Genomic DNA, 12,500 nt, shown 5'->3' on the forward strand with positions numbered 1-12,500 from the left:
AACATTATCTTTGTTTGATGTTAAAAAATTGCTCATTAAACCTGGTTCTTTCATCAAAGGAAAAGAGTTTGCAGACTAAGAAACATCTTAATTACATTTATCATCAACCATGATAGCATAATAAAACATTAAGCTCGTTTTCGGAGACATTGCATCTGAATATCTTGTCTGGAAACAGGACTCATGCATGTCTTTTATCTTTAATATATGTATTTTTAAATTTTCCTGACCCCCTCCCCGTTCATTTTTCCAAAATCATTAATGTGATTAGCAACGACGTTCTTTGACATTCAAGGATTAATAATATGTATGAACAGCATACTACTGAATGTCTCGTCATTTTAGACCTCTGAAATTTCCTTTGTTCGGCCATTTTTATACTTAAGTGCCACCAGTAACGAAATACTTATTTTGATAATATTCTTATTAAATTCTACAGATTTTGCCGTCTGGGACATTTTTCATTATTGAAATGGCCATATATAGACCACGTGAGCTCGACCTATAATAGTATAACCTTAAGAATAAAATAGGCCATGGTATACATTTTCACCATCAAATAAATTAACTCAAGTTTACATCTTTTCAATCAACGACTCTTACCGGTAAATATTTTCACCTTTTGAAAAACGGCCACTACACGTTCTCATGACAGATTGACAACAAAAGAAAACCCTTTCAAAACCAATGTCTCTTACTTTTGTGGAATATTACGTATTAATTTCTGTATCATGCAATGTTTTAGTTACAAGCTGAAGTAAAAGTCATCCAAGAGGCGACTGGAACACCATGGCCCGTGTCCCTCATATTTTAGTTGAGGACGAAGACTTACTAACTCCAAGGGAACAACAAGAGGAACAAAAATGGAGCGACTTCTTCCAAAAAAAGAAAGCAGAAATACAAAGGAGAGATTTATCATCCAGAGAGCGGAGGTAAATTAACATCTCAAAATTTGTAAGCGAAACAAGGTATACGTTATTTTAAAACAAACACAAAACAAGGTATGTTATTGACAAACGTGTCAATGAAACAAGAACATCAACAGTGTCGTTTATGGTAATCATTTCGCAAGTTCTAAGGTCTATACAATGCCCTTGTCAGCAAATACAATCTATCATTAAATAAAATGTTGAATGAAGTTTTTGCATAGTTATTGTTAGGCCAATACATACACAAAGAGTTATTAACAGATTTTTCCGCTATTATCCAATCAAAGCAAGAAGCACACGACAGGTGAGACGGGTCGAGAAGAGGATACTGCTCCTAACCCTGATGTATAAGAGGCCCATGTTTGATTTGCTTCAAAATTTGTATTGCTTAATGAACCTTTAGCTTATATTTCACCCTTCAGATAATTTATTGGTCTTCAGTTTTGATTTTTTCACTTCACAGTGTGTTATTTGTAAAATCCATGTAAGAGTATGGCTGTATTGACATGTTGTGCAATACGTATAAAGATAAAATAGAAAGCCTCTTCTCTTCCCTGGTTCTCTAACAACAAAGCTTTATGATTAACGTGATGACGTTTCATTTGTTAACTTCCCTTACTTATGCAGCAATAAAGTAATAACCTTTGTCACCTGCATACAGTCTTATATCTCTAAGTTGAAAACAGTTCGAAACAAAAGAGAATGCTCTACGTACTGACGATTTTAAAAACGAGATAAGACAATGACAAATTAATGAAACAAGGATATCAGCAGTCTCATTTAAAGTCATCATTCGGTAAGTTCTATGGTCTATACAATGACCTTGTCAGCAAATTTATACAATTTATCATTGAGTCAAATGTTTACTGACTTTCTTCATACCGATAGTTAGGCCATTATTTACATACTGAGTTGATAATGCATTTTGCCTTTTCCCGATCATGACAAGGAGCACAAGGAGGATGTGACCGGTCGACAGGGGATATAGTCTCCTCCATGGCACCTGATTCCTCCTCTGATGTTTTGGATGTTCGTGTTTGCTCTTTTATTTTTTTGTTATGTTTAATGGACTTTAGATCTTGAATTCTATTTGTTATCTCTACATTTTTCATTGAGCAGACAAACTGTTATGCATGTGTACTATGACCAATGTCGCTTCATTCAAATTAGTGAAATTATTGACCTAGGATCAAGTTATCTAAATTCAAGGCTGGTCTAAATTGCTAATATAGCAAAAAAGTTTTATTTCTTTTCTTCTCCTGGATATTCAGCAAATAAACCAGTTTCAAGATGAGTAGAAATGTAGATTGAAAAGCTAGAGTTAGATCGCGTTTGACATTTAATTTACATCTTTGCCATTATTTTCTAAACTTCGATTATAAAAACAGATATGATTGTATATTAATCGAATTCGCACTTCTACTCATATGGCAGTTTTTAAAAGCAAATTCTGCTTGATGTGCATATTATATACCTCTATCAATACATTATAAGGTCCACGGCGGGTATAATCGGTCACCAAGGGATATTCACTTCTCCCAGGTACCTGATTTCATCTCTAGAAACAGGGGCCTCGTGTTTATGCTCTGTTCACAAATTAGTATTGTTCGTAGAATTTTTTTTTCAATCGATGAATATTTGTTATCGTCATCTTCAGCATTTACTACTGATACAATTTCTTTAACATTCGCCACTGAAAAAAGCAAGTTTTAAAAAGGCATTGTCCAGAGAATATACCACTGAAATTCATTTCGTAGAACTTAATGTCTCTGTGACTTTGTCAATTTCTGTGAAGGTTTTTGCAAGGAATACATAATAACATTTAGATCCTTTAATTAAAATCCAATTTCAAATACTTCAGATCAAAGTCAGCCAGAAAAATGAAGGAACTTAACCAAAGATGGCGGAATCTGGAGTCAAGAAGAATTGAGAGATCGAACACAGAACTAGAGCGACTTAGATCTACCTTATCTGCAGCTCAGCTGTCTAATGGCGGACAATCAACGGACGATAACTCTTAGCACTGTTATCAGAGATCTATTGTTATGTTCCACAACGAGACCAAAAACTGAGATTTCAATATAAACTTTACTGGATCTCTTCAATGTGAATATTGTATTATTAATTTTCACAGACTGCAATATTTTGACTTTCATCCTATCATTTGATTAACAGCTACTCATCTTTTACATTTCTGTGCTTCCAAATAAACATTACATTATTGAGTTTTTTTTGGATTAATTCAAGTCTAAAATTTAATTTGTTTTTAATTTAATGCTTAATTATAAAAGCTAAATTGTTGCTTGAACAATTAATTATCTTGTCAATTATCGTCTATCTTCTTCTTTGAATTATTCGATTTGTTAAATGGATTCACTGCCAGACAATACTTTTTAGCTCACCTGAGCCGAAGGCTCAAGTAAGCTTTTCTGATCAAAATTTGTCCGTTGTCTGTAGTCGTTGTTGTCGTTGCTGTCGTTGTCGTCGTCGTTGTTGTTGTTGTTGTAAACTTTTCACATTTTCATCTTCTTCTCAAGAACTGCTGGGCCAATTTCAACCAAACTTGCTACAAAGCATCTTATGCTAAAAAGGATTCAAGTTTGTTCAAATAAAGGGCCATGCCCTTTTCCAAGGTGAGATAGTAATGAATTACAGAAAAATTAAAAAATCCTCTTCTCACGATCCATAGGAACAGGAAAGATGAAACTCATGTGGAATCATACTCATGTAGTGTAGATTCAAGTTTGTTTAAATCATGACCTCCGGGGGTAGGGAGGGGCCAAAATGGCCGATCAAAGTTTTACATAGGAATATATAGGAAAAATCTTTAAAAATCTTCTTCTCAAAAACCACTGGGCCAGGAAAGATGAAACCCATGTGGAATCATCCTCAAGTAGTGTAGATTCAAATTTATACAAAACATGACGCCTGGGGCTAGGATGTGGCCATAATGGCCGTTAAAATTTTACATAGGAATATATAGGAAAATTCTTTAAAAATCTTCTTCTCACGATCCATAGGAACAGAAAAGATGAAACTTATGTGGAATCATCCTCAGGCAGTGTACCTTCAAGTTTGTTGTAGGTTGGGGCCAGTATGGCCGATCAAAGTTTTACATGGGAATAAATAGGAAAAATATTTAAAAATCTTCTTCTCAAGAACCATTAAGACAGGTAAAATGAAACTCATGTGAAATTATTCTCAGGTAGTGTAGATTCAAGTTTGTTCAAATCATGACCTCTGGGTCTAGGGTGGGGCCATAAAATGGCCGTGAAAAGTTTTACATAGGAATATATAGGAAAAATCTTTAAAAATCTTCTCAAGACCACTAGACCAGGAAAGATGAAACTCACGTGGAATCATCCTCAGGTAGTGTAGATTCAAGTTTGTTCTAATCATGACCCCTTGGTGTAGGTTGGGGACAATAATGCCGATCAAAGTTTTACAAAGGAATATATAGGAAAAATCTTTTAAAATCTTCTTCTCAAGAACCATTAAGACAGGAAAGATGAAACTCACGTGAAATTATCCTCAGGTAGTGTAGATTCAAGTTTGTTCAAATCATGACCCCCGGGGCTAGGGTGGGGCCAAAATGGCCGACCAAAGTTTACATAGGAATCTAAGGGAAATCTTTTAAAATCTTTTTTCCAAGTACTTCAAAGCCATGATTAGTAATATTTATATGGAATCATCCTCAGGTAGTGTAGATTCTAGTTCGTTCAAATCATGATCCCCTGGGGGGTTAAAATTCAACCCCCACCCCACACACACCTCAGTAAACTTTCAATTCTGATCTGATATGTGCTTTTTCCTAGCCGATGTGCTCAGGTGAGCGCTGTGGCCCTTGCGCCTCTTGTTTATGTGTATGTTGGTTTGATTATCTATATAAACACACAAACACACACTCTCTCTCTCTCTCTCTCTCTCTCTCTCTCTCGATCTCCTCAACACACATTTAATGAAAACATTTCTATCCAAAATTTCAGATAAACAAGATCTTGAGGCATAGCTTAAGATATTCTTTGCCTACAGTTACCAACCACAATTTTAAGATGGGGTATTTATCTTAAGTTAAGTTAGTTTCTCTTTTATCAGGTACAGAACATAGATTGTTGAAACCTTCTACACGGTTATCTCAGTTAACGTGTATAATTGCCAGAGACATAATTAAAAAGCATCACTTTTAATTTAAGGTAGTCCGATCCTCAGGTTTATGAAATTAGCAGTTAAGTAATCAAAAATACTCGTAAAAGTATGACTGAATCCACAAAGTTATGTAAATTTATCCACAATATTTATTTAAAGTTATAGATTAAAGTTAATCATATTATATAGTGAAAATTGTCAAATCTCCAATATTTTTGCAGAAAAAGCGAATTGAAATATCAGCAATACATTTTCTATTTGCAAATTGATCAGCAAATATATTTCAGGTTGAAAAACGATAGGTATCCAGGCATTCAGAGAAATTGTCATGATTTTCATACTTATTTGGTATTTTTTGTCTTCTATTTCCGTCATGTATTCTATAATACATAGTGTAAAAGGCTTTCGCTATCATTGCAAGACACCGCAAATCACTTCTCATGTCATATCATGCTAAGAATCATTGGTATCTAATACTGGATTTAAGAAAATCTTATTTCTCTAAAATTGTATTAATATTCTCTCCTTTTATAGGGTAAAAATGTCAACTTTTACAGAACCTTTTCTAAGACTTCAAAAGACCTTGAATCTTATAAAGATGAATAAAATAAAAATTGTTGCACGAAAAAAATTCATTTTCAAGCTTCATTTTGATGCAGTTCAAATTTAATATTGATTTTTTTAGTTATCCTTCCTGGCTGAGGATCGGATATCCTCAAACAATATTTTATATTATGAATAAACATAAAAGGATCGGACAGCAGGCACTGCCTATATAAGTCCTCTCTATCACTTTTAATTAGAGAACTTTCAGAAATATTATTAGAAAACTTATTTAAACATTAAAAATCAACTGGATGAATACAACTTCAGTTGAAATATATTGGATGATGCATTTTAAGTGGATTTATAGCCAACTCCCCCCCCCACCCCCACCCCCCCCCCCCCCCCCCCCCCCAAAAAAAAAAAAACCACTTACTCCTCTTTTATCATGTTCTCCGACTGCACTTATTTTTGATTTAAGCAATAGCTTTTTTTACAACCTATAAAATATCTCTTGAAGAAGTTGAAACTACTAGTCAATTTTTACAACAAATATCACAGTATGACTTACCTTGCATAGAAGAATTTGTAAATCATCATAGTTTTAACGTGAATTTACTTTGTCTGTTTCAGACATTAACTCAACTGCTTTTACTCTGAAACCCCATTATTTATGAGGGACCAATGTTCTTGTATTTTTGGATCAATAATATTCACAAAATATATTCCGTAACACAATTTTTTTTCAACCTGTTAATTCATTGAATCTTTAACTTAATGTAGATACAAGTCAATCGATTAATAATGTATGCCCCCACAAATCAGTAAAGTTAAATGCCTGCCTCTTGGTGTCCCAGAAATAAAAAATCTTTGCAAGTTTCCAATGTTCAAATTATAAAATGTTGTATACAGGTACGAGGGGTGATCAAAAACTTCGCGAACAAAATTGAATAACTTCTATAAAAGAAATAAAATTAGGTTTCAGTGTTCATAATTTTTTTAAATAGCCCTCTCCAATTTTAATACACATCTGCCATCTTTCTGCCCATGCGTGAATCACGTGATCCAGGCGGTTCCGTGACATGCTCTGAAGCATTCCGTCCATGGAGATGCTTAGCAGCTAAACAATTTTTCCGAGTCTTCTTGTTCTTTCCATGCAAGTTGATTCTTATAACAAGAAAGTCCATTTGTCAGAAATGACCAAATTTCAAGTATAGGATGGTTGGATAAGAATATTCTTTTCCAGAAAGAACATGGTGATCATTTCAACCCGAGATCTCTGTCTTAGGAACGTCGTTTATCCAATGCGGATATAATTGCACGGGCCTTTCTTTTTATCATATATAATATGTAAAAAAGTTTAAATTGAACGATATGTTAGGGATTTAATAATAATATTATTGTTAAGATATTCAACCATTTTTCTAGCTGAAACTTCGCAATCTTTCATAACAAATTGCCTTACAAAGGACACATCTTTTCCTCGGCTTGCATTCTCTGGGCTACGAAGCAAACGTCATTTTTAACAATCCACCTCCCTTCACTAAAACAATCAATTCAGTTAATGATTAAACGTTTGGAAAGTCTATTGTCTTCATAAGCCTTGTACGAATTATTATAAGATGCTTCAAAGGAACTTCCAAGTTATACGTTAAACTTTACAACCGTTCGTTGCTCGAGTAAGACTGTGACAACCATTTTTCATCACGTACATATTGTCGTATTTTCCACAATGTGACGCCACAATGATGGAGAAAATCATTTCTTTTCATATGTTGTTCATAGAACATGTGCACGACTATGGGTGTGTCAAATGTCATTCTGATCTGAATCGTGGTTTTGTAAATAAAGAGATAGTTCGCGAACATTTTGATCACCTCTCGTATCTGTAAGTTTCTTTGATCTGTAAGAACTTTAATTATCTTTGCATAGCTTCCCCTGTCTGATCTCTTCATCACCAAGCTTCTTTCTATTCTATAATTAAATTCTTGTTTCAAATAAAATGCTCGACTTCTATTTGTAGATTTTTTTACTGTCCTCCGCTTTCGCAAAAGCGAGGGGAAATTAAATCTCATTCGTCTGTCCTTCTGTCCGTCAGTCTTCTAGTCTGTCCGTCCGTCACAAAAACGTTAACCTTGCCCATAACTTTTGATTTAGTGGAGCTATGACTTTCATATTTCACTTGTGTATTTCCGGTAATAAGACTTTTCTTTGTGTACCACCAAATCTGACTTTTTTTACCTTGACCTTGTAGTTTGACCCACTTTAACACAATTTTTTTTCACTTTTACTGTGGCCATAACTTTTGAACGATTAATACAAAAACTTTCAGATTTCACATATAAATTTTTTGTGGTAGGACCTTTCATTAGATACCAACAACTTTGACCTTTTGACCTTGACCTTAGAGATATTCGTACTTATAAAAAAAATTTAACCTTGGCCATAACTTTTGAACGGTAAGGACTAAGGCATTCATACTACACATATCAAATTCTGACCTTGACTTTGGAGTTTGACCTACGTATCAAAAACTTATTCTTGGCCATAACTTTTGAAAAGGTGGTGCTAGGACTTTAATGTTTCATTGTCATTAAAATGTTGGCACGGATTTATTTTAAACTTTTATTCGTTGTTACTAAACTAACGTTGCTACCTTCAGATGTGTAAAGACCTTTTCTCAGTCGGTCTAACTTTCAGTATATGTCACATTTATGCCCTTCCCAGCACACAGAGAATAAGCACGGGCACTGGAAGTTAATGTAAATATATAGTATGTGTATGTATAAAAAAAAGGGTAGGACACTCTTTTTGAGGCAAATTCGGGTTTGAGGTATTGTGGGCCTTTCTCAGAAGACTTGACGCGATTAATCGTTCACATATAACTTATTATCAATATATGTACCGTTTCGTTCCACTCCAAAGCCGTTCCTTCGAAGAAAAAGATGTTTTTATACCTCCAAGTGCCTAAGAATTTCGCTAGACTGTCTTACTTCCGGTTTATTCAAACTGAATAAAAAGGCAAGTTCTGATTGGTCAATGTCATACACATACACAACGTAACTTTTTTTTGATATTCAATATTACTCGTAGAAATTTATTTTGAAAAGGCTAAAATATATAAACTGCAACTAACTGTTTAACAAACGTTGAACATACCATGAAAAATAAATTGTTCTCGCTTCACGTCTATCCAGCTGTCTAAATTTTATTTTATTATTGACCAATCAGAACTTGCCTTTTTGTTCAGTTTGGATAAACCGGAAGTATGACAGTCTAGCGAAATTCTTAGGCACTTGGAGGTATAAAAACATCTTTTTCTTCGAAGGAACGGCTTTGGAGCGGAACGAAACGGTACATATAGTGATAGTAAGTTATATGTGAACGATTAATCGCGTCAAGTCTTCTATGAAAGGCCCACAATACCTCAAACCCGAATTTGCCTCAAAAAGAGTGTCCTACCCTTCTTTTTTTATACATACACATACTATATATTTACATTAACTTCCAGTGCCCGTGAGAATAAGTATAGTAAATGACGACATGTTTGCTCTTTGTCATCTGAGCAAAATGTATAACAAAGTCATTACTACTTTTCTTGTTGCTAGCGCTCTCGAGCGCTAGCAACTACGTTAGTCCAAATTCCTTGAATACGCATGCTCGGCTTCACGGTCGTGCATTCTGGGAAAACTGTGAAAACTACTATAGATATACCGTACGAAAACAATTTCGTTATATCATGTTGTAGTATTGAATAGCTATGTTTATTTATTGTGTAGCTTACACTTTAAAGATAACTACATATTTGTAATACTTCAAATTTTCCGGTTTTTTTCTGACGGAAAAGCCCGAGTCATTATCTGATTTTTCTAAACAAAGACAAGGGAGGGTTTTTTTTTACGTCTTCTAAGCACATTCAAAGATAGACTCTAATTTCTGATTGGTCAATTCAGCCAATCTTACAAATTCCAGATACAAGAATTTACACTAAAATTAACGAATGAATTCATTATTTATATAAAAAAAAATTCTGATGTGTATGGCTTGTAACCTAACATTTCTTGACAAAGATGACCCAAAGGACCAAGATACTTCACATCTTTGCATTCGGAACTCTATGGATTTCTTTATATAACATACACTTTGAGTTATTTTCTATATTCCTTTTAACTCCCCTGTATTTTCTTTGCGACATTGCCAAGAAATTCTATTCTTAAACCATGCAGCTCATACAATGCCTCAATCGGCATCTTCTCTATATTATTTAGAGTCTCCCCCCTCTCCAGTAAAGGTGATAAATGTTCCGTTGCGCCAAAACTCTTATTGTTAAACACAAAAACTTCAACCCCCCCCCCCCCCCCCTCGTTTCTTTGCCTATAAAATATAATCACAAAACAATTATAACTTTATCGCTCTCCAGCCTCGACAGAAATTAAAGAATTCAGCAAAATAAATCATTTGATCACGGATCCTCCTTTCTGTGTTTAAAAATTGCTACGGCGCTAGCTCACCTATCTTTTTTAAAAGATAAACTTATATACATATTATTCTACCTGTTAAGGTCAAGATCTAGTAAATAAAAGGTGCCTACAGATTTATCAAATCTGAGAAATAAATTCCTTTATTGATGCTTTACAACTTTAGCTTGGTCAAATAAGGTGTTTCGGGGCATAATTTGTAGGTAAACAAGATGTAAAACTGTATTTTAAACTGCCATTTTCAATGAAAAATTAAGAAAACCAGTCATTAATATGGGAGTTTTTGTCATATTCGACAAAGGAAATGTATCAAGATTGCCTACAGTCTCTCAGAAAACGGTAATTAATATGTTCATGGCCTCTTCTTTAAATCAATATCAAATTTAATATAGGTATCCGGAATACTTTTCATATGATTTCAAATTTAATGTCATGAAAATACTCTATTTTTCACATAATTCTGCTAAAGCCGTAAAGTACGGGAAAAAGAAAGTTTAAATTGATTATGACGTCATAATGGATCTAGCAACAAAAAATTAGTCTAAAGTTATTTACTAGATCTTGACCTTAAAGGGAGTGCGCGCGCTGTTCTTTACCTCTGTAACACTTGCTTCATTGGTTTTCATCGCTTAGAGAATTCTACACGGGATATCACTCTCAATTACTATTTCATGAATGAAAAAACTCACTTATGCAGCAATATACCCTTCACTGCATACGGGGTTTATATCTCCTGATTGATTTGATACCTAAAGCATGTCTACGTTCGAACGAATTTTATTGTAGAATTCACAAATAAAGAAGATCGACGTATTTCTAATCATGAACCAAGGGCCTACGATAAGACAAAAAATGGAATATATGAGAATAATCTTTATTTAGAACAGCATGGCTATACTGATAGAATTGAGTGTTGACACCTTTTAGCCTCTGATGAATTTTAAATTCATCTTTTGAAGTTGCAAAATTATTAAAATTAATATGAAAAAATTAAACTTTTCTTACATGTTTTGGAAGGTCAGTCTAAATATACTCATATGGCGGAGTTGCGGCCCTTGTTCAATGGTGCACGGTTTTTCATCAGCTCCGACCAAAATGTAGTTTTCAGTTAAATCCAGCTGAGAATGTATGTGGAAAAGGCTTAAAAACTATCAGAGTATGTAATGGTGTGTTATGATTTTAAAATTCGGAGAGAATTGCTGAAATATGTGAGTTAAAATTTTGTGTTTGAATTTTATGCTGGGCTAACGTTATGAACATTACTCACGATAACCTGAAAGTGTGATTTGTTAGATGTCCTAAGCCTGTGTCCTAAGTTCTAAGATATAAGACATAAAAACCTAGATACTGTTTATGAGATAAATACATTTGGTACGATAAAGTAGATAAATACATTTGGTACGATAAAGTGGTGTGTTCATCATTACCATTGTGTAGTTGTTGGAAATGGGTGAATCTAACAAAAGAACTCTTCAAGACATGTCAAAATCTTTTGCTGAAGCGACAGCTCGCGGTCCTAAGAAATCAAAGGAGGGACCAATATCTGGAAGCCCCACCACTACCTCACAGGAGCAACAAAACCCATCTCCTATTTTTACTTTGAACAACGCCAACATCGCTATCTACTAATGGCTATGAAAACTTAGATCCACACCTCCAACAACTAAACCCTAGTCTTCAGCACCACTATTTGTTAAATGGTCCAATGACACTATCTCCAGAGGATATTCTAAAAATTGCTGAAGCTGTTAGAGAGGGTATCCGTGAGTCTTTTCGCGAGGAAATCTCCTCTATGATTGAAGAAAAAGTTGCCCCACTTCGTGAGGAGCTAGATCATCTACGCAAGGAAAACAACGACATGCGTCGACAAATTGATGAGCTTGAACAGTATGGAAGACGACCGCTCATCCGAGTATCAGGAATTCCGGAAACAGAGGGGGAAATTACCAGTGTGAAACTCCTTGAGGCTACCTCAATGGCAGGAATAGAGCTTTCTCAAGATGATATCGTTAACTCGCACAGAGTTGGAAACCCAAAAAAGCAACGACCAGGTCCGCGCCAAATTATAGCTCGCTTGAAATCTGTTGACACTAAATTTCATGTACTTAGAAACTCCAGTAAATTTCGCAAAAACGAGGAAACCATGCAAATTTCGGTCAACGAGGATTTGACAAAATTTCGCGACAGACTGCTCTTTCTGTGCCGACAACTGTGCCGAAAAAATCACCTTAAAAGTGCCCGATCCTCTAATGGAAAAATCACTGTCAAAGACAATCGCGATAAGTACCATCACATCAGAGACGAATCAGACTTAGTCAAATTCGGACATGAAATTCAGGAGGCTGTGTAGGTGTTTTTTCCCTCAAAATCCTCTAATGACAAACTTTCAACCCTTTTTGATAAG

General features: G+C 34.7%; 1 protein-coding gene across 1 annotated transcript; it reads left to right on the forward strand.

Moving 5' to 3' along the window:
• The first annotated feature begins 646 nt into the window (after positions 1-646).
• Positions 647-3,009, forward strand: LOC134282161 (uncharacterized). Its single transcript, XM_062764602.1, has 2 exons — positions 647-932; positions 2,791-3,009. Exons 1-2 carry the CDS (start codon positions 790-792, stop codon positions 2,948-2,950), a joined length of 303 nt encoding a protein of 100 aa, XP_062620586.1. The 5' UTR covers positions 647-789; the 3' UTR covers positions 2,951-3,009.
• The last annotated feature ends 9,491 nt before the right edge of the window (positions 3,010-12,500 follow it).

Source organism: Saccostrea cucullata, unplaced genomic scaffold (genome assembly GCF_032062105.1).
Source record: "Saccostrea cucullata isolate Sc308-1 unplaced genomic scaffold, CSIRO_AGI_Scuc_v1 ctg5594, whole genome shotgun sequence".
Taxonomy (NCBI): Eukaryota; Metazoa; Mollusca; class Bivalvia; order Ostreida; family Ostreidae; genus Saccostrea; species Saccostrea cuccullata.

Excerpts from the sequence above, each read along its gene's own strand:
- LOC134282161 (XM_062764602.1), top strand. The coding sequence starts at position 790 with ATGGCCCGTGTCCCTCATATTTTAGTTGAGGACGAAGACTTACTAACT. Across the intron at positions 933-2,790 it reads TTATCATCCAGAGAGCGGAG|ATCAAAGTCAGCCAGAAAAA; the intron begins GTAAATTAACAT and ends CAAATACTTCAG.